Raw genomic sequence first — 19543 nt, forward strand, 5'->3', positions numbered from 1 at the left:
TTGCTCTTTTAAGCAACTTTTTTTCAGGGGGAAAAAAGTGTTACAATGGTGTTCATTCCTCTTCAGTATTTCCTCTTTTATATTATAGTCAGAGGCTTTCTACATCGTACTACCTATGTTTTAAATTTTACTTAATTTGTACAAGGAAAGGAAAACCTTCACTGTGTTAGAACATCAATCTACTAAAGCATGATGTTAACAAAACACTATGTTCACATTGGGATTAATTTGGCTGCAACACATGGTGGTAAAGGGCCCTTTCCTCATCCACTGAATCTCCTGATACACAGTTCTAACACTTTTAGTTAAGAGGTTATTTCTCTGTACAACACTGACACCCAGGAGGCAGCATCACACAGCACTTCTGTCTCGGCCTCTGCTCTGGGCAGTTGTCCTCCAGTCACCCACCTGGCTGAAGGATGAGTTGCACAGCTGCCTCCTGGCCGCTCAGGAGCAACTTTAAGGCAACATCAGTGTTGCAGAAAAGCCTTTTTTTTTTTTTGGTTAGTCTTTTTTTGTTGTTGGTTTGTGGTTCATCCTGAAATGGTAAGACTTGTGCATATTAATATTTAGCATTTTAGCATATTAACTCTTCTGCAAACCTATACAGGTAACTAGGTTACACTGGAAATATATAATTAAACCAAAATGGGGGATTCAAAAGGCTGTGTACTGAAGAAGCAATGTGGCCTACCACTGAACAAATGCTATTCAAAAGGGGATGCAACTGTAGTTTTAAAAAAAGTCATGTGGCTAATTTTTTCCCCTTTTCTTTCCATGTGAGCTAGAACCACATCATTCCTGGCTGTTAATGAAGAGCTGTGAATATCTAACGTATGCATGTCATAAAGTAACCACGAGGTTAGGTCAGCTGCTGCTGCCCATGGCTGTTGGGAACCTAGCACCTATCAAGCAGTTCTCCACTGAGACCTGTTCCCGTGACAGCTTTCTAGCTATTGTCTGTTTTTGTGTTTTTTTAAACTATAAGATGGTCAAAGGCCTGGAATGACTTCTGTCACTACCCTCAAGCTCAGGTTATTTTCAAATATCTTCACAAGTCTACTGTGGCTTTTCAACAAGCTCAGTAATGCTGTTCAATCTTGCCCCCATATGAAAGGTTTTATTTAAGGGTAATATTCTTAGTAAGAGGGCTCTGGCTTTATGAATACTAGCATCAGCATTGTTATTATCTGTGCAGTAGCGCAAGTTAGCGTTAATATCCTAAGATATTTGCCAGTTTCATGATTACTGTTCTGTGTTTGCAATGCTAAAGGTGTATGTATGAACATGAAAGGCTACTACAGTTAGACTTCTTTCACCAAAGCAAAGGCAGAATTACCATTTTATAACAACCTACTAGGAATCAACCACCACTTACACATGACTATGACTATAAATTACGGAAAGCTGGGGGAGAGAAGGAGTGATAGTTACGCCTTTATTATAACTTGCATTACTTTAGATTATTATGTTCATACTTCAGAGAAAGTATTAACACAAGCTCATGACTTCAACCTTCAGCAAAGCTCTCACTACAAAAACATAAGCACTTCATCTGTGCATCTGTTTCATTAGGAAATCCAAAATAAAAAAAAAGTCACAAGATTAGCAAAGGTTTTTAAGATCTCACTGTATGTAACTGGATCAGAAAGTTCATATTTTAATTGCTAGCTGTGACAACCACGGCCCCTCTTACCTACTCACCCTACCCTAAAGGGTAGCTTGCATATACAGATCTATACTGCAAAAATATACAGATCTATACTGCAAAAAGCATGCGCTGTAGTTTAAAGGTTTACTTTGGTAACTAAATCCCTTGCTTGGACTCTTATCATGCCCAACTTTTAAATGGAAATTCATAAACAGAAATGTAACAAGGTTATATGCAGTTAAAGCGTAATAGCTCATGGTTTATGCTTCTAATTATAGATACCTATGCCTCTGCCCTGAGACAATGGCTCAAAGTTATTAAACAAGCACCTTTCCTAAGTAAACGCTATGTAATTTTTAAGATGTGAATATGCAGCAGTTAAAGAACAGTGGAAGATCCCTCTATTAATAAAAAAGAAAAAATAAGGACTGTATTAATAGGATCAAGTAAAAAATTGGACAACTAGCAACTCGCTTTTATGTTATTCTAGCATCTCATGGCATGGGAACTAGACAAATCACATTGATTTTGGAATGTAACCTTCCCTTCTGTAGGACCTTCATGACATTCCCAAGTTCACAGGGTGTTAAAAAACATAATTAAAAAAGAAAAACACACTTTCGCAGAACATCTTCTAAGGCCACTAAATATGCAGCCACAAAGTCTTCCCAAAATTCAGTTGTTCCTCCAAACATAATTATGTTCTTATCTTGTAGCAGCCTAAAAAGAGGAGTTGTGAAACCAGTGATTTCCAGTAGTTTAAAAACTCAGTTTGCCTCTTCAGGAAGCAGAAGCAACTATTTTCCACAAACACTGACTTTTCTCAAAGTCTCCTCACAAGGAAAGCTTCAATAAAACTACCCACAGCATATGGAATTCAGCACACCTGGCAGTGATTAAGTGCAAGGGGCCTGAATGCAACAGTAGCTACTGCCCCAGTGGACACACTAAAACACAACAGTTGTTTTGGTCAAAGTTGGCTGAATATTGTAATTAGGTAATCTACAACATGGGAGTAAACCCACAAAGTTCAAACAGCATTATCGGTTACCTTACAGACAGACTGCTCAGGTACCTCACTCTGCTGATTAAGTATAGATTCTAAGAATCTGGACAACGCACCTCCTGTGCTTTTAAAGGAATGAAATTAAGTTTGTAAGGGGCTGCACCAACAGCGCATGAAACCGTCACTAGTGGCTGACTGCACTATTATTATTTCTTTGCATACAGTTAGCATTAGATGAGCTCGGATATGCTGACAACCCAGACATGAAGCAGCAGGCTCAAATGCATTCTGGCCATAGGGTGGCATGGAAAAGGCTACTGGATAACTATGTTAGGTTAAGATACAAGCTGCTCAGGTGCTAAGTAAAGCTTTACTGATAAGCAAGCAAAAGCCTTCTGAGCTAAAACTACACAAGCTGCATGGATACACATTTCAACCACTCATAGGTATACATACCTCGCTACACCAGGCAGCTGTCTCTGCAAATGCCCTGGAAGCACTTAAGATAGCTAAATCAGGTAGCTTACAATGAGTTTTAGAATTCCTGATTTTCTAATTAAAAAAAAAATATCTGAAAATATCTCCCCAATACTACTATATCCATTCAAAGATTATGACTACCGCAACAGAAGTGCAGAACTTCAAGTGAAGTTCTAGCTAACATTTTCCTTGACAATTCTTTTCAGATTAGTTCTTTCCTGCGCATCAGGCCCTACATTAAACAGACACCTTTGTCGTTATAAAATCAAACTTGTTAGGCACTCATTCTCCTGAGTGGATTTAGGCAATCCTGACTTGATTTTCTTCCACGCAGCACTGAGAAGGAAGTAGAACTCATACCTGGAGTGAGACAGGCTCTCTGCTTACCTCCAACTCAGATCTAGAAGTTGCTGCTGTCTCTCACAAGGGGTAGGATTACGTTCATTGACCATGCAAGTAAATAAGATAAATATAACTCTTGCTATGTGACTTACGTGAAAGCTATATCCTAGCACGTCTGCTGTTCTGCCTAGCGGCCTCTCAAAGCATTCTGAGCTGAAGTACCACGAAACTTGAAATCAATGTCTACTTCAGCCAAAGATGTGGAAGACATGGTTGACAGTAAGTTAAATAAGAATGAATAGGTCTCAATCATCCTCTTACCACAAGCCCCCTTTTGCTTTCTCCCAACACAAGTGACTAAGAAGGTATCAAGTAACTGCTAAGGAGCAAGATATACTAGCTGTTCACTGTGACTTACTACTACCTGATGAGCATTTCTTCAGACAAGTAGAACCACATGTAATAAAAATAAGTCAAAAAGCAGAATACTTCATTTTGTCTTGCCTAGCTCCAATAATGCCCAGGTCAGTTTTGGTGTTGCCTTTTTTTTTTAAATAAACCAAAGATTTCTGCTATGGAAAAAAAATAATGTATACATTTTTATGTTACGTTTATAACAAGGCTTTTAAAGAAAATAGTTACAGGTATTCAACTGCATCAGACTTCAAAGAAAAAAGATTACACATACAATACAAAAATACAAAAAATATTTTTTAGAACGTACAAACTCAAAAGTCTAAGTGGTCAGAGCTTTCCTAAAATGAAATAAAAAAATACACTTGAAGATGCACTTTCCTTTCTGCTCTTGCAGTTTTAACTCTAGCACAAAGAGAGACTTTAGAGACAGAATGAAAGCAATTAATGTATTGAATTCTACAACCAGTTCCTGGCTGAAATGAATTGAGTTGTTGACACTATCAGGTATTTGAGTCTAAAAAAAACCTTCAGTTTCTGCAGGCGTTTGTTGTCATTGCTGTCAGTTTTCATTATTTTTTAAGCAAACAGTTCTGCTACCAAAATGTTTTAAAACTATTAAATCCAAATTAGACTGAAGTTTAGACAGTCCTCAGCAGGTTTAAAATCTTTCAGCACTGTTCTGCAGTATGCAAGCTAGGAAATTACAGTGACCATGCCAGTATCATTGTTCAGAATTACTGCAAAAGGCAGACAGACAGAAAGAGAGCAAGTTATTTCTGAAGCTGACACTTCCTAGGAGCATTAGGACTGCAAAACAACATTTTTTTTTAACCTGATAGTGTCCACTGAAGTCACAGGCATCAAGGCATTTTGTCTTAAATGGCAAGACAGGGAAAGTGCATCTTAGATTTTTCATACTTAAGCAGTGAGTTACTGATTTTTGGTGTGGCTTTTATTCCTTCTAGGCATAGTAAAGAAAAATATTTCAACCAAATGGGAAGCTTAATGTACATTATCTTGTCTTTTTGGTGGTGGCTTTTGTGTATCACTAATTACTGCTTTTATTATTAGTCTCTATTTAATTCACAAGGAAATGCTAACAAGCACTACTCAAGGCTAATGATTTAAGAGGAGCACACTGAAAATACTGATTTATCTTTGTAGTGAGTATTCTTTACAGACTGTATCTAATATACAGACAAGGCCCATTTCCTTAGGATGAAACAAGCCACAGAATGTAACACATCCTACATGAAGTTTTAAACAAAAGTAGAGCTAAGTTACCAGAGCCACTCAGAGCAACATAATTCCTAGTTTGCAGAGACTAAACAAAAAGTTAACTGTAGGGAGAAAAAAAAAGTCTAGGTTCTTAATGTTTCCTGTTTAACTTCATATTCAAATTAATAGTCCAGTAACACTTCTAGCACAATGCTCACTCTTTATCGGTATTCCCAGGAGCCAACTGTTTCTCCTGTTAGGAAGAGGGAGCCAGAAGTGAGAATGCAAGAGCATTCAATGTTAACCTGATTAAAGAGACAGTAACCTTTTTCATCCACCTTAATCGCTGACAAAAAAAAAAAAATCTTAAAAAGGTTCCACTCCAATTTCTTTTATTATCTGTAACCTTTTGAAACTAATCACATGGAACTACAAAATTAGCAAATGCCTTGAAATCTGTATACAAAACATAAATTACCTCTAATTTCAAACTCAGTTATTAGTGTACCACTCAAAATCTTAAAAAAGTGGCTCCAAAGATAGTCTTATACCATTCTTAAAAAAGGAAACTGTTCCTTTAATGTTATACCCTCCCCTCCCCCCAAACCTCAATCCACATCATTTAGTTATTTTCTTGGTCATGGATATTTCCAAGATGAGACTTTATATTTCGTTCCCATAGCTTCTGGTTGTCAGAAAACCCATGCTTTCCTTTATTGAAGGAATTTGGTCCTGCTGAGGTTGGTGTATCCCTGTGAAAAGCAAAAACAGTATCAGCTGAGAGAGTCAATTTAACTGTAGTAATCGGTGCAACAGGACATGGAAAACATTGGTTTCATGCCCAGCCTGCTGCCAGGAACTACCACACATATCTTTCTTTCAGTTACATCAGGAGTCCTTGTTATTGGCAACTGTTAATTGGCCACAGAACTCATCTGTCTGTGGTACACCAAGAGAGCGATGAGATGGGGCAGCAGAGGAAGCGGCAGTAACTGCTGCTAGCAGTGAAGAACCTGTTTTAAGGGCTAAAAAAATAAAAATCCAAGTCTGCTATTGCAGAAAAAAATCCACTGAGCAGCAGTAAGCCTTCAGGGGACTGACTTTAAAAGCAGTCTATTATGGTAGACTCTTTAAAATATATATGCCCAAAATTCATCCCTCATTTAAGTGAAGCTTTCTCTGGAAGCATCCATGTTTACTTTAAGATTGGCCCTACTGTGTCTCAAATGTGTGTCAAGCAGAAGAATAATATACATTCATTTCAAAAGTACACCAGTTATTATTCTTCCCTCTAAAAGACATAATGTTCATCTTTTCCTTGTGTGGGTTTAAAAAAATCTGAGCAGACTACATTATTTCAGGGCAATTCATAAAATGGGGAACTAGAAAGATATAAAGTTTAGATGCAAGCAGGAAGACTTGCAGTTTGCAACTCTTGACTAATACTCACTCTCCAAGAAGCGAACTAGTTTCTGTTTAATACAGAATCAATTTCTTCTTCAGAAAGAAGGCAGCAAGTATGATCCAAAGTGCAAATATAAATGTACAATTCAATCTACAGCTGAAACTTTAGATAAAATTTTCTTATGTCTGAAGAAAAACTTTTGAACCTATTCCATCTTTCTGTATTTGTAAACCATCTGAAAGATCTGACCTGAGCTGAAGAAACTCTCATGTGCTCACCCTTCTCCAAGCCACAGCTGACCTACCTTCCAATATTCTTCATGCGCATCTTAGCTTCTGGAGGCATTTCTTCTGGTTCACTCTACAAAGCAAAAAGGAGTTTAGAGTGTGCCTGGCTGCCATCTTTTCAACATTTCAGTGATAATATGGGGAATACAGTCCCGCAGGAAAGCGATTTGATTTAGAACAAAAACACAGATTCTACAAGGTTACAGAAAGTAACAAGTACAAATTCCTTTGATCATCTCTGAGTAAGAAGGAGCAGCAACACGACAACAAAACACTCAAACTAGAAGGAGCACGACTTCTCTTTAGCTCCACCCCCCCCCCTTTTTTTTTTTAAATCAAGCCCAGAGAAAGCAACCATTAAATTTGAATTATGTATATTTCATTTTCAGGGAGAAGTTATCAGTACTTTTAATGATTTCTTGAACCAACACAGTGCTACAAAATTGTACATACTTAAACAGAAAAACAAGAGATGTTTCTAAGCTAAAAGTTTCCACCATTTTGTAAAAAACTTAAATGACCCACTGGTCTCTGCCTAACTCTAACCTACACCAACAGGACTCGAAGTTGTGTCAGTCACTGGCTTATTACTCACATCTTCATCTTCATTGAAAGCCGCTGCTACGGAAAGTGTTTTTGGAGCAAGGGTTGGAACGGGCTCTTTAGGCTTCTGAAAGAGATGAAATGCACAAGGAAAGTAAGTCTACCAACTCAAAAAAAACTCCCCTTTGCATTTTAAATAATCTGTTAAAGTCAAACATTTTCATTGAAACTGATGGGGGCAACAAGGGGGAAAAGTATTTTTGATTTAATCAAAGAGGTCAAGGTTTCTCTCCAACGAAAGGGAAAATGGCTTCTCATTTGTGCAAGATACTCTCTGAAAAGCTGGTTGAGCCTTCTCAGATTACAATTGTACAACAAGCGAATCTCAACTTCCTAGCACACTGCACGGGTACACAGCCTCTGCTGCATGACATGAACAATTAAACCAGGACTTCATTAAGTCGTGGTGTTCAGAGTTCTACTATCCTATTGTTAACATTATTCCTTTGGAGTTTTCTTATCCATTAATGCCAGGTAGCTGAATATGTTTCCTTTCCCATCTTTTAACAATTTAACAGCTCTCTGGCTTAAAATAATCCAATGCTTTTTAACTAGTATCACTGCGCATCACACCATGGAGGCCTGCTTAATGTAAGGCCCCTTGAAAAACGTATTTTTAAATTTCCAGAAATACCCTCCTCTATTTCGAGTGTATCGGGCTACTTACATCTGAGTTACTTTCTGTCTTTGCTGTAAGACTACTAAGAAAGTGTCGAATCATCATTAACAGCTTGCTGCGACAGTACTACCACTTATCTAAATCAGTCATATACAGTGCTTCCTCCATTTTGACTTCATTGGTTATCATTCTGTATACATTCGTATTTTGGAACCTGATACTGCAGATGAGTCCTTAGGTGATTGCCTACAGCTCATCCAACAGCCTATAATGTGTAAATATTCTGTCATTTTTTACAGCTTCGACTCCACAGGAACAGGTAACATACTAAGAAAGTACAGAAATGACTAAAAGGAAAATGGTTGAGTTACAGCACTGTCAAATCTGGTACACTGTCAGTCACCCACTAAATGCAGGAAGCCAAAAATCCTGAGCCAAATTTACTGCCACTGGAAATAGCTTTCTACATGAGAAATCCAAGCTTGCTAGTAGCTCAGAAGGCAGCTCTGTCAATTTTTCCGAAGTCTGATTGACCTGACTGCATTTATACCCTAGAATGCTGCCAGCCCACATCTCCCTCCCATGTGAAAGTAACAGACCACTCTTTTCATTTTTTGCAGATCTGTAAAATCCTGGAGCTGCAGGTGCAAGCCTTTCATGATTACAGTCTGAACTGAATCCAGATACGCGTTTATAACCTATCCATCACAGTGGGATGTGGGAAGTATAGATAAACTTTATTAAGTAGAGACAGCATCTGGCTTGTCCTTGCCTGAGCTAGTACAGGTCTACTTTGGTAATAAAGAGAAGCATCAGATTCACATTAAAACAAGCACAGGGATAACCTTTACTGGACAACACAGGGAATGAAAATTCTTAGAGAGGTCTCATCTCTTGCACATTATTTTAATAGGCTTTCAAAAAGTCCTTCAACAAGGTTAAAAAAAAGTGCACTAGGATAAAGGAATCACACTGACCTTGCAAATAACAAGCAAAGTTATGAAAAACAAGCTAGACTTTCCCATGCAAAAATACAATCCTTGGAGTGAAGATGACCTATTATGGCATCTCAGAGAGGACTTGCTTTTGTGCACCTTTAAGCATCCCGTGCAACGGAGCTCCCAGCTCTCATTTCAAAGTGGCTTGAACAGTCTAATGAGTCTCCTCATTTCCCTCTGGAAATCATTCCAGACTATCCAATCTCATTACAAAATTATTCTGTATGTTAATTTCCATCAAGTCCTACGCTTCCTGAGACAACTGACCCGGTATTAATCGCCTGCAAGTCCTTACATATGCATAGGTATGCGGCCCTGCAATGCTTTCTTAAACTTAGATGAAGTCACCCGCATTTAATTCAAGACTTTCCTCCTGCAAGGAAGCCTCCCCACGGTACTTCCCCTTCACCTCACTTTCCTGAAAATTAAAAGCCCTCAGACAACTTACATTTGCTGCTAGTTTGATGGATATTGCAGATGTCTTCTTTGCTGTCTGATTGCCTATGGAAAATCCAAACTTGGACATTTTGGCAGGGGCAGGCTTTGTAGTGAAGTCTTCAGCTTCTTCATTAGCTGCCCGTTTCTCTGCGCTGCGACTCGAACTTTCCCCTCCATTACTGGAAGAAACAGTCTTAGTTTTCACAGGTTTTTCTGCCTCTTCTTCAGGTCCTGGTGAAGTCGAAACAACTTACCAAGATGAGCTATTTTTACTGAGCAGATTGATGGGAGCAGCAACCTCATAAAGCATTATACTTTGAGTGCAATAGGTTAGGTGTTTTTAGTGACAGCAGTTGTCACCAATGTACATTTAGTAGACAGCAAAATACAAAGAGTAGAAGAAACCACAAGCACTCCACTACTTGTAAAGAACTTCTTGTGTACGAGCCAGGAAAACAATCTTGAAGCACCATCTCTTTATTTAGCATGGAAGTCAAAGTTCATGTAGTAAATTAAATGTAGATGACTAAATCTTTTTAGGGTTTAAGTTGCAACAGATAAGGTTTCACAATCAGAATCCCAATTTCAAATCTACAGCAGATAATTTAAGTTAAATTTAATTCTATCAAACTTTTACAAAAACGTGTCCATGCCAGTCTCTAGGCTTGTCTGGCACAACTCTAAGACCATGGAAGTGACTACAGTGAGGCCGGCTGTCTCAACCATGTTTCAAGTCACTGCTTGTCCACATCTCATCTGTAATAAATCTGCCAAGCTCTGCTTGAGGAAGGAATCAGCACTAGAAAAACATATATAGAGATTTCATCTTTTCTGGTTTTGCACAATGTCATAGAAAACATAGTAGCTGAACAATGATTCACAGAGGAAAAATGACTCGAATCACATTTGCATCTTCTACAGACACAGCTTCTTCAGCTACACCAAGGCACAAAGGTGTCCTTGGAACACTCGTGGTGAACATAGTAAACACTTCAGCAAAAATACGTTTCTCTGCTGCTGCAATAAGCAAATCACTGCAGTAGCAGATGGGAAAAAAAAAAGCATGCATTGGAGAATGAACAGGAAAGCATTCATACTATCAGACTAAGAAAAACTCTAACTAGCACCAGTTTCTCATCATGTGAAACGGAGAAAAGGACCCTCCACAGAGAGCAAAATCAGGCCACCAGGGAGGAAATTTCTTGGCACTGCTCTCTAACAGCAAAAAGCAGATAAAGAATGCAGAGCAATGGGAGAGAAGCTAGTCTGAATTTGGGGTCAACAAGATTGTAGTTTTGAGGGGAAAAAAAGGAAGCAAACCATGTCAGGAGAAAGGAAAACTAGGAACATGAGGAAACTGAAATGAGAAAAATATAAGTATCCTTCAATTTAGCATATATAATTTCTCTTAACATTGCCTTAACTTGCAGTTTAAGCATGTAACTGCTCAATATTGCCTTTTTCAGGCACCCATTCACAGCACATTTACTGCCTATCCACATCTATATATACATAAATATATATATTTCTGCTATTTCCCAAATCATCAGTATTGTCTCATCAGCAGAATATACCCTTTCTACCTCACTATTCTAGTTATCAAGATAATAAGTGATTGGAATAAAAATTCATTTATTATTCACCTTTGGGAAGATGATAGATCACTATACAACATATATACAACACACAGAAATAAAAATCTCTAACTTCACTCTATTCAAAAACAGTATTAGTCTGCACCACTAGAAATTTGACTCGGAAATTCTAGATATAGAAGTGACAAATAAAGATGAAAGAGAAGAGGCAACATTTACACAAGTGACCTTGGGTGCTGGCTGCTGTCTTAGCAGGGTTTTACAAACACCACTCTGCAGTGCTTTGAGAAGCTGTTTACAGCTTGTCCATGAAATCACATTAAACAGAATATTAAGTTATTAACCTAATCTAGTTACACCATAGCCTGTAAGGTGATCTGAGGGCAGGGAGAAGTTACACTGGACTGAAAAGTTTGGGAACCACGGGTCTAGAAATTTGCCTCTTTGTAAGATATGACAATCGCAGCAGCCCAGATGTCAGGGCACACTGGCCCAGTCCAGGTTCCTAAGCCAATGCCAGCCTGAAGCTAACTTAAATTGCAGTAGACTGCAGTTTACTGCTTTGACTGCGAATTCTGCAGTACTGCTAAGCAAAACATCATGTCTAAGATAATCTAGAGTTGGATGTATCAACTCCCACACCTGTTTTCTCACCCTTCTCAATGAAATGTTAAACAATCCCTGTCTCAAAATTAGGTTCTATCACCACTGAACTATAAATACTACTACTGACAGGCTCTGCTTAGGACAAACTGTAGACTGATGGAAGAAATTGCTTCCTTACAAAAAACTCAACTTGCTGAAGGTGCTACGAAGAGCTCAGGACAATTGGGAGGGTGTGGGAACAGTTGTGTCTAGAAATACTCTATTTCTAGAGCAAACAGTTATAAATGCAGATGTGTATCGTTCATTAAACTGGTCTCTCTAATTTCCCAAGCCAAGGTAGACCTTTTTTTTTTTTTACTTAAGGCTTTTTTGTTATTTCCTAGAAATCTAGAAATCTCAAGGTAGTCATATTTCACCTACCATAAGCACCACTACTATTCTGAGATCTAGTCTGACCAGTGCTCTTTTAATGGATCATAGTAATCATAAGCTGCACTGCTTCACAGGTGAGTTTTCCTCATAAGTATCAACAAGCTATGCAAATGGACAACCTCCACCACCTAGGTGGTCTAAGTGACAGGACCAACAGGGCTTGTTGCACAGCATCACAGGATATGTTGTCCGTGGGAACGTGACCACTATGCAGTGGGGATAAAAACGCTAAAGAGTCATAATTAAATTAACTTTAAGGGGGAAAAACTTGGCAAAAGATAAACTTTAAATTGCTTGAAAAAGTCATCAGTGAATAACAGCTTTCGTTAGGGCCAGTGCGCCATAGCTCGTTAAGATCACATTCCAGCACACCAAAGAAGTGCACAGGACAGCACGGATACCTGACATAGTGATACTGTCCAGTGATTATATTACTAGAACTTAAAAAGTATAAAACAAAATAAAACAACAACAAAAAAAACACAACACCACAGTTTCAAGAGTCTGGGAACTACCCCAAATCAGGTGTTACCATTCACATTTTAGCGATCATCAGAAATGACATTCACTGTTCAGACTACCCTAATTGGTTTACAAGCTTAATTTAATCTTTTAACTCATCAAAGAAGAGCCGCCGGTTTCTGGTTATACTTAAACCAAAAACAGCAAAGGGAAGCTTTAGCTTCGCAAGGCCGCTATTTTCTCAATTTTAAGTGATGGGGGGAAAAAAAAAGACAGAAAAAAGCATCATTACAAATTTGAAGAGAACTGATGATAAGCAGTACACAAGAAGACAGGAATATCCAAGCTCAGGTTGAAATAATATAAAATCAGATATAAAACTTGTGTATTGATGGGGAAAAAAAAAAAAGGAAAAAGAAGACCACCAAGGTGCTTAAAATGGCACACAAGGAATATTCACTGTGTCTCTACTTGCAAAAGTACCACAGCTGTTAAAAGCAAATTTTGAGGCGTTTTTTTTCTCCTTGCCAGTGGCAAGGGTGAGATCTGCGCACAGGGCAGAACGAGGCAGCACATTCCTGTCAGCAAGCCACCCAACTGCGGCGTTTCCGCGCTCCAGGAGCACGCTGCGGGCGCAGCCGCTCCTGAGGGGCCGAGGCCAGCCCTGAGGCGGGCGTGTGGCGGGCCCAGGCCCCTGTCCCCTCATGGCCCGGCCGGGGGCAGCTCCCCCCGCTCCCCCACCCCCCATGGCCGCTGCCGAGCCCCCCTCCCCTCCCGGGGTCCGCGAGGCGAGGCGCTGCGTGTTCACCTCCTGCGGGCTGCTGCGGCCGCCGCGCCTTCTCGCCCTCCGCCCGGCCGTCCGCCATTTTGTCCCCGCCTCCGCCTGCCGCGCCGCGCATGCGCACCGCCCCCCGCGCGGCCATAGGGGCGGGGCGGGCCGAGCGCGGAGCGGCCACGTCCCCCCCCCCTTCCCCGAGGCGCGGCGGGCGTGACGCACTTCCGGCGTCATCATGCCTAGGAGAGCGCGCAGCGCCTCCATTTGCCCTGTCACGGCAGCCCTCTGAGGGCCAGGTCCGCTCCCCTGCCCCCCTGCGACACAACTGCACGGAGTCACGCTCTTTTAACAGTGAATTTTATCTCCTTCCTCTCACATAATTCCAACAACGTACAAATAAATTCAAACTGCCCCACGCCACGGTCAATTTACAAAGCCACCCCTCAGCAGGGTCCTTTCAGTTGGACTAACAAAGGCATTTTTAGTGACAAATACTTAAATACAGTTCCACAAGTCCACAGAAACTAGAGCGTACGAGGGTACAGTTTGCCTGCAAACATCATTTTCTTCCTCAGCATTCTACTTCCGTGTTAGCTTCTTGGAGTAGTTATTCGCAAACTGCTTTCGTAATTCATCCTGCCTCTTCCGAAGTTTAAGTACATTGATCAGGTTTAAGGCTGTTTTCAATTCATGCACAGGCTTGTTTACAAAGCCAGAGTATTTCCTTTTGGGAACAAATTCCAGAGCCTTCTTCCAGTCTCCAGTATCTTTCAGGGTTAACAGAATATGCATCATCTGATCCAGTGTGAGATTTTTGGCACCGCTACTCCACAGCAAGTATTTCTCCAGTGGAAGGGCCGCAGTCTCCAGCCCCAGACGTTTTGCCTGTGCTAAAGAGACTCCTGTTTTTATACTCTTGTCAACCATAGACCCGACAATGTAGATTTTGTCATGATCGAAAGTTTTCATGACTTTGGGAGAATCAGCGGTCAGATAGATAAGCTTATCCTTTGGAAAGATATCTGTGTAGCACTGGTCTGTCACAGTTATAAGCAGTTTGCCCCACGCTTCTCTATAATGTTTGATAAATTCCTTGTGATACAGGCTGTCATCTTTGAAGTTACAGAAGTGAATGTGGAATGGATCCATGGATCTTCGATTGCAACTTTCACTCAATACCAACTGTCTCACTGTATTTGCTACTTCTCTGTCTGACATATCCTTTTCATAAGACATGTCAAATACTAGAGGTTGGCCAAAGATCATTGACTGAGCTACCCTCCAATTGTATGTTTTATCCATAGAGCTGGCCCACAAACATAAAAATTGATTCTTCTTGGGCTCTTCAGTTTTTGAAGCGCTCTCCTGCATTTCTAGCCTCCTTTCCCTTCTCTCGTCTGTCTTTCTTTTCTCATTTTTTTTGTAAAGTTCTTTAAGATACAGAAATTTTAAGTACTTCTTTTTGGCTGACTTGGAAGGACATTCTACAAACGTTTTTAGCTGTTCTTCAGTGACATTTTCTGGAACCAACCTACCAGCTAGCCTCCACATCTCCAGAATCTCACGTGCAGCAGCCAAAGTAGAAGTTTCCTTAGGCTCTGAGGCCGTCGCACTGACTTCTTGCAACCCAGATTTCATTACTTCCTTCCATGCATCTAAATCTAGTTTTTCTGAGGGACTGCGTGAACTGCCCTCCTTCAGGCAATGTGATAAAATCAGAGTTCTACTGAGCGAAAACAAATCCTTTTTCATCCCATGTTGTGCAACAAATGGAAAGACAGAATATCTCACAAGCTTTTTCAGAAGCATGTTAGCAGACTGCATACTTGGACACGTGCTGTGGTCAAACACTTATCTGCAAAACAGCATAAGAGGTGAAGAAAACTTGTCAAAAGTCATGAAGAAAACACAGACATAATCATCCTTATTAATGTCAACAGACAGTAACTTGCTTCTTGGGGAATACTAGGAATTCCCGCTTCCACTATTTCTTTACTACTCTTTCTAAATAAAAATGATGTATGTAGTGCTGTCACGAATAGATGTAGTTATCTCTACTGCTTAAAACAGTGGTACTTACTGCACTTCAAAATGCAGTCAACCTTTAAGTATTGTCTGAGATCTATTTCCATTATCCCTATCATTTGACAAAGAAGAGCCTTTGCAACAAACGTAAGCAAAATGCCGCATGTAGTCTGAAATTATTGTGAAAACACATCCTGGTCTAATTTGCCTACACTGTGAAAATGGATAAGGTGCTTCATCTAGTAATATTTTCTGGAATAACTTTGTATCAAAGAAGATCACATTTTTGCTTTCAATTATGTGTTAGAAAGGTCTATTGGCAAACATTGGTACTCAAGTTTTTCCTTTTTACTTTAATACTTGCTTTTTAATTCTTCCATGCATTTCCACATTGCAGGTCACTGAAGTACTGAAACTACCAGTGCTATAGTTTTGCTAAGCCAACACTACCGCCAGCAAAGAGACGCTTATAGCCCTTGAGGCCCTTGTTCCTGGCTCCCTTGGCAGTGCAAACATTCACGTGGCCACACTATGAACCAAGTCAGTGAATTGATCCTAAAGCCAACTAACCAGGTGGTGGAAAAGAAGAAAACAGGAAAAACAAAGTGTGATCATCCCAGCCAAATGAGATTCCATACCTGATTCGCTAGACAGCTCCTGGAACAAAAACAAAATGAAGCAACAAAAAACTAGTACAGGAAGTGACCATCTTTTTTCTTTTTGCTGGATTGCCTGTGAAGCCAATGTCACTGCATAAAGCTAAGGACAGGAAACCCACAATCCCATTAATCTCACACACATTTGTACTTAAATGTACGAGGTTTGTAGAAAGAAAAATACCAAAGAATGTTTAGTATTTTCCTTGTCCAATGCAAACCTACTTAAGGAAGATCTGAAGATTCAGCGGACGTTAGAAAAAAAACATGATTTGGCCAAAACATAAAAATTGGCTTAAGATTTTGAAAATATAATTCATAATCTCCCCAATAACTTACCACCTGAAAATAATCAGATGTACAGAAGAACAAGTTAAACTTACTTTGGAATTTATATATATATATATACACACACACCCCTGCCAGATGCAGAGCTACAGAAAGAGGAGCATATTATTAGAAACATTTATATAAAAAATAGAGTGCATTTAAACATAGTGGGTGATACTGGCAGTACAGGGACGGTTGAACCAGATGATCTTGGAGGCTTTTCCAACCTTAATGATTCCGTGATACTGTAACTCATCAAATTTGTGACTGAGTTTTCAGTTTCTACTTTTATTAAGATAAAACAAACAAAAATACCTAACAGTGTGAAGTCAAGAGAAAACACTGAAGTGTTACAATAGAAATGTTTGTAGTTTGAGATTTTTGATATTTAAGTATTAAACATCCTAGCAAAATGAATAATCTGAGAATGTCTGTCATCCAACTGGAGAAGCCAAGGGACTGATTCCTCAATTAACTTCTATTACTGGAGCTCCAGTGAAACTGAAAGATAGATTTACACAATCTGAACACCTGATCACAGCTTTTGATAACAACCAAGTTATTTTTCTATGCGTTCAACCTGCAGCATTTTACCAGCGTTTGAACTACCTCTTGGAGAACCTAGAGCTGCAGAACCGCAAGCGCTTTTCTCATTTATTTTTTTTAAACACGACTTCCCCCTAACTTTCAACGCGGCCCACACCAAACCCCTAACGCTCCTCCGAGCACCGCGGTGCGTCCCCGGAGCCCCCCCGGGAGTCTTCCACGCCGCCATGAGGGCGATAAGAGGCCACCTCCTCCTTCCCTCAGCCCTCAGCGCCCCGGCCCCCACCTGCCTCCTCCCCACGTCGCTAAGGGCCGCCGCTCTCGGCCGCCGCCATTTTGTGCTCGCCGTAAGCGGAAAGGGCAGAGCATGCGCGGGGAGGAGCCAGGGTCCGTCCCTCTCCTCACCCCCCGCTAGGGGCTGGCTCGCTGCTTTAAGTTTGACGCTTTTTTTTTTTTTTTTTTTTTTTAATTGGTAATCCTTCGGTGGGGGGCTTTAGCGGAAGCTGCGGTCTGTCACGATGAGTTTTCTGCTGCCCAAGCTGACCTGTAAGAGGGAGGTGGATCAGGCGATAAAAAGCGTGGCGGAGAAGGTTTTGGTTCTCCGGTTTGGAAGAGATAACGATGCTGTTTGTCTGCAGCTCGATGATATTGTAAGAGCGTTTTTTCTCCCTTTTTTTAATAAATAAACTCTACGGGTATACCTGTTGTGCACAAGAGAACGTCGTGTTGCTTGTGGATAACATGGGGCCTTTTGAAGATGGTGTTTGCATGCTGACAATTAAATGTAAAATGCAATAATCCCATAAACCATTTGAAAGTTAAGCAGATGTTTATGTTATCGTAGTGGGTGTAGAAAGTGTTTGAGGTAGAAAATGTGATATTTTAGCCCTGCTTTAACTGATAAGGTGTAATAGAAATTGGCTTTATAAAGCTTTCCACCTTTTTTCCCCGTGTCTTAATCCATTTGTCACCTGTCTTTCTCACTCTTTTCAGCTTGCAAAGACAGCTCATGACCTAAGTAAAATGGCAGTCATCTACCTGGTGGATGTGAACAACGTTCCCGTGTACACCCAGTATTTTGACATCAGTTATATTCCTTCTACTGTATTTTTCTTCAATGGACAGCATATGAAGGTTGATTATGGGTATGTCATCCTACCTGACGTTGTCTGTTATGTCTGTAATAACCAACAGTCTCTCTCTGGGTTACCTAGTTTACAGGACATAATGTTTGAAAACTGTTCTTGACTACGTCTGCTTTAGATAACTGTGAGAAAAGGCAGAAGGACATAAAACTAAAAAGTATTTTGAAATACGCTGTAATTCAATAAGTATGTGTCAGTTGTGAAATTTATCTGACTGCAAGAAATAGCATGGGTAAAATCTTAGACACAATGCTGCACCTTTTTGGATTTAGGATGTCATGTCACAGTATATTCCTGATTTGGCTCTGACGTTAAACAAAAAGACACTGTGGGTTTCTTTCAGAATGACCAAGTTAGAATCCTTAATTTCATTATACGGCTTTTCTTACCTTCAAGTGTTTTTGCTTTGAATACTTTAACATTACAATTCTGCCTTTATCTTATGCTTATCTTTAGGTCTCCAGATCACACCAAATTTGTAGGAAGCTTCAAAACAAAGCAAGACTTTATAGATCTGATTGAAGTGATTTACCGTGGAGCAATGCGTGGAAAGCTCATTGTAAGAAGTCCTATTGATCCCAATAACATTCCTAAATATGACCTTCTCTACCAAGGAATTTAATGGTCTGGCCTGAGATAAAGAATTGTGGAACTTGCAGATACTCTAGATAACTTTTCGAGCATTTTTAGCAACTGCTGACACCGTGGGACATTTCAAGCATTTGCATTGAAGGATCATATTGGTCTCCTTCTGAAGACAGATGTTCTGTCACCTAATACTTCTCTCGTAAATAAAGCTACATGCTCAACATGTAGAATGCATGTAAGTGGCTATTCTTTGTGTTGCACGCTGACTGGCAGCTATAGAACAGACATGTTGCATGCATCCACAATGACAGCATCTCCAGTGCAATTTTCTTAAAGGAACTAAACAACAGTGTATTCTAATAATAGTTTATTTACTACAACTTTCATTCAAATGTAATATCAGCCCACCTAGCTTAATTTAAAAAGCCATAGTTGCTATTGGAAGTGTTTACCTGACTGTTCATGTTTCCATCCATTACTGAATAATGGGGTGGAAACTTTTTCAAATGTTAGCAGACATAAAATCGCAAATAGGTATAAATATGAAAGGGAATTTGACTCTGTTCTCTGTAACCAATGTTACTGGTTTAATGTTCAGTCATTTTTTTGACTGAGATAGGAACTGACACTGTAGGAAAAGCTGTTATCATCCTTCAGAGTTCTTTTGCAGACATGGATCACTTTCAGTTTCCACAAGATTTAACTCAGAATTCAGCGTAGCTGTTTCCTTTACATGTACTTTTAAGGCTATTTGAACTTTTGCTTGCATTAATCACAAACCTTGAGTATGGACATTTAAAAACTGTCTCTATTTCCCATTCGGTTCTAAATTAAAACAAGTGAGACAAAATAGCGTCATTCTCTTGCATCAGTTTGACAATTGAAGGTTGCTAGAGTGTTTTATGTCCACAGCAACTGC

At 39.8% G+C, this 19543-nt stretch overlaps 3 protein-coding genes across 5 annotated transcripts; 1 reads left to right on the plus strand and 2 right to left on the minus strand.

Annotated features, from left to right (window-relative positions):
- Window positions 1-4067: 4067 nt before the first annotated feature.
- PCNP (PEST proteolytic signal containing nuclear protein) lies at window positions 4068-13505 on the minus strand. The gene is made up of 5 exons (XM_080578699.1): window positions 13368-13505; window positions 9475-9695; window positions 7402-7476; window positions 6824-6879; window positions 4068-5866 (listed from the first exon to the last, which is right to left on the minus strand). Exons 1-5 carry the CDS (start codon window positions 13480-13482, stop codon window positions 5737-5739), a joined length of 597 nt encoding a protein of 198 aa, XP_080434825.1. The 5' UTR covers window positions 13483-13505; the 3' UTR covers window positions 4068-5736.
- Window positions 13506-13674: 169 nt separating this feature from the next.
- Window positions 13675-17313, minus strand: TRMT10C (tRNA methyltransferase 10C, mitochondrial RNase P subunit). 3 transcript variants are annotated; one of them, XM_080578659.1, is made up of 2 exons: window positions 17178-17313; window positions 13675-15189 (listed from the first exon to the last, which is right to left on the minus strand). In XM_080578659.1, exon 2 carries the CDS (start codon window positions 15156-15158, stop codon window positions 13914-13916), a length of 1245 nt encoding a protein of 414 aa, XP_080434785.1. In that variant the 5' UTR covers window positions 15159-15189; window positions 17178-17313; the 3' UTR covers window positions 13675-13913. The 3 variants fall into 3 exon arrangements, with proteins under 3 accessions (XP_080434785.1, XP_080434786.1, XP_080434787.1); XM_080578660.1 differs by having other exon boundaries at window positions 17182-17300; XM_080578661.1 differs by lacking the exon at window positions 17178-17313 and adding an exon at window positions 15998-16084.
- TXNL4B (thioredoxin like 4B) lies at window positions 17250-19474 on the plus strand. Its single transcript, XM_080578705.1, has 3 exons — window positions 17250-17541; window positions 17885-18036; window positions 18493-19474. Exons 1-3 carry the CDS (start codon window positions 17410-17412, stop codon window positions 18656-18658), a joined length of 450 nt encoding a protein of 149 aa, XP_080434831.1. The 5' UTR covers window positions 17250-17409; the 3' UTR covers window positions 18659-19474.
- Window positions 19475-19543: the final 69 nt, after the last annotated feature.

This window comes from Anser brachyrhynchus, assembly GCF_964034855.1.
Source record: "Anser brachyrhynchus genome assembly, chromosome: 1".
Classification (NCBI taxonomy): domain Eukaryota; kingdom Metazoa; phylum Chordata; class Aves; order Anseriformes; family Anatidae; genus Anser; species Anser brachyrhynchus.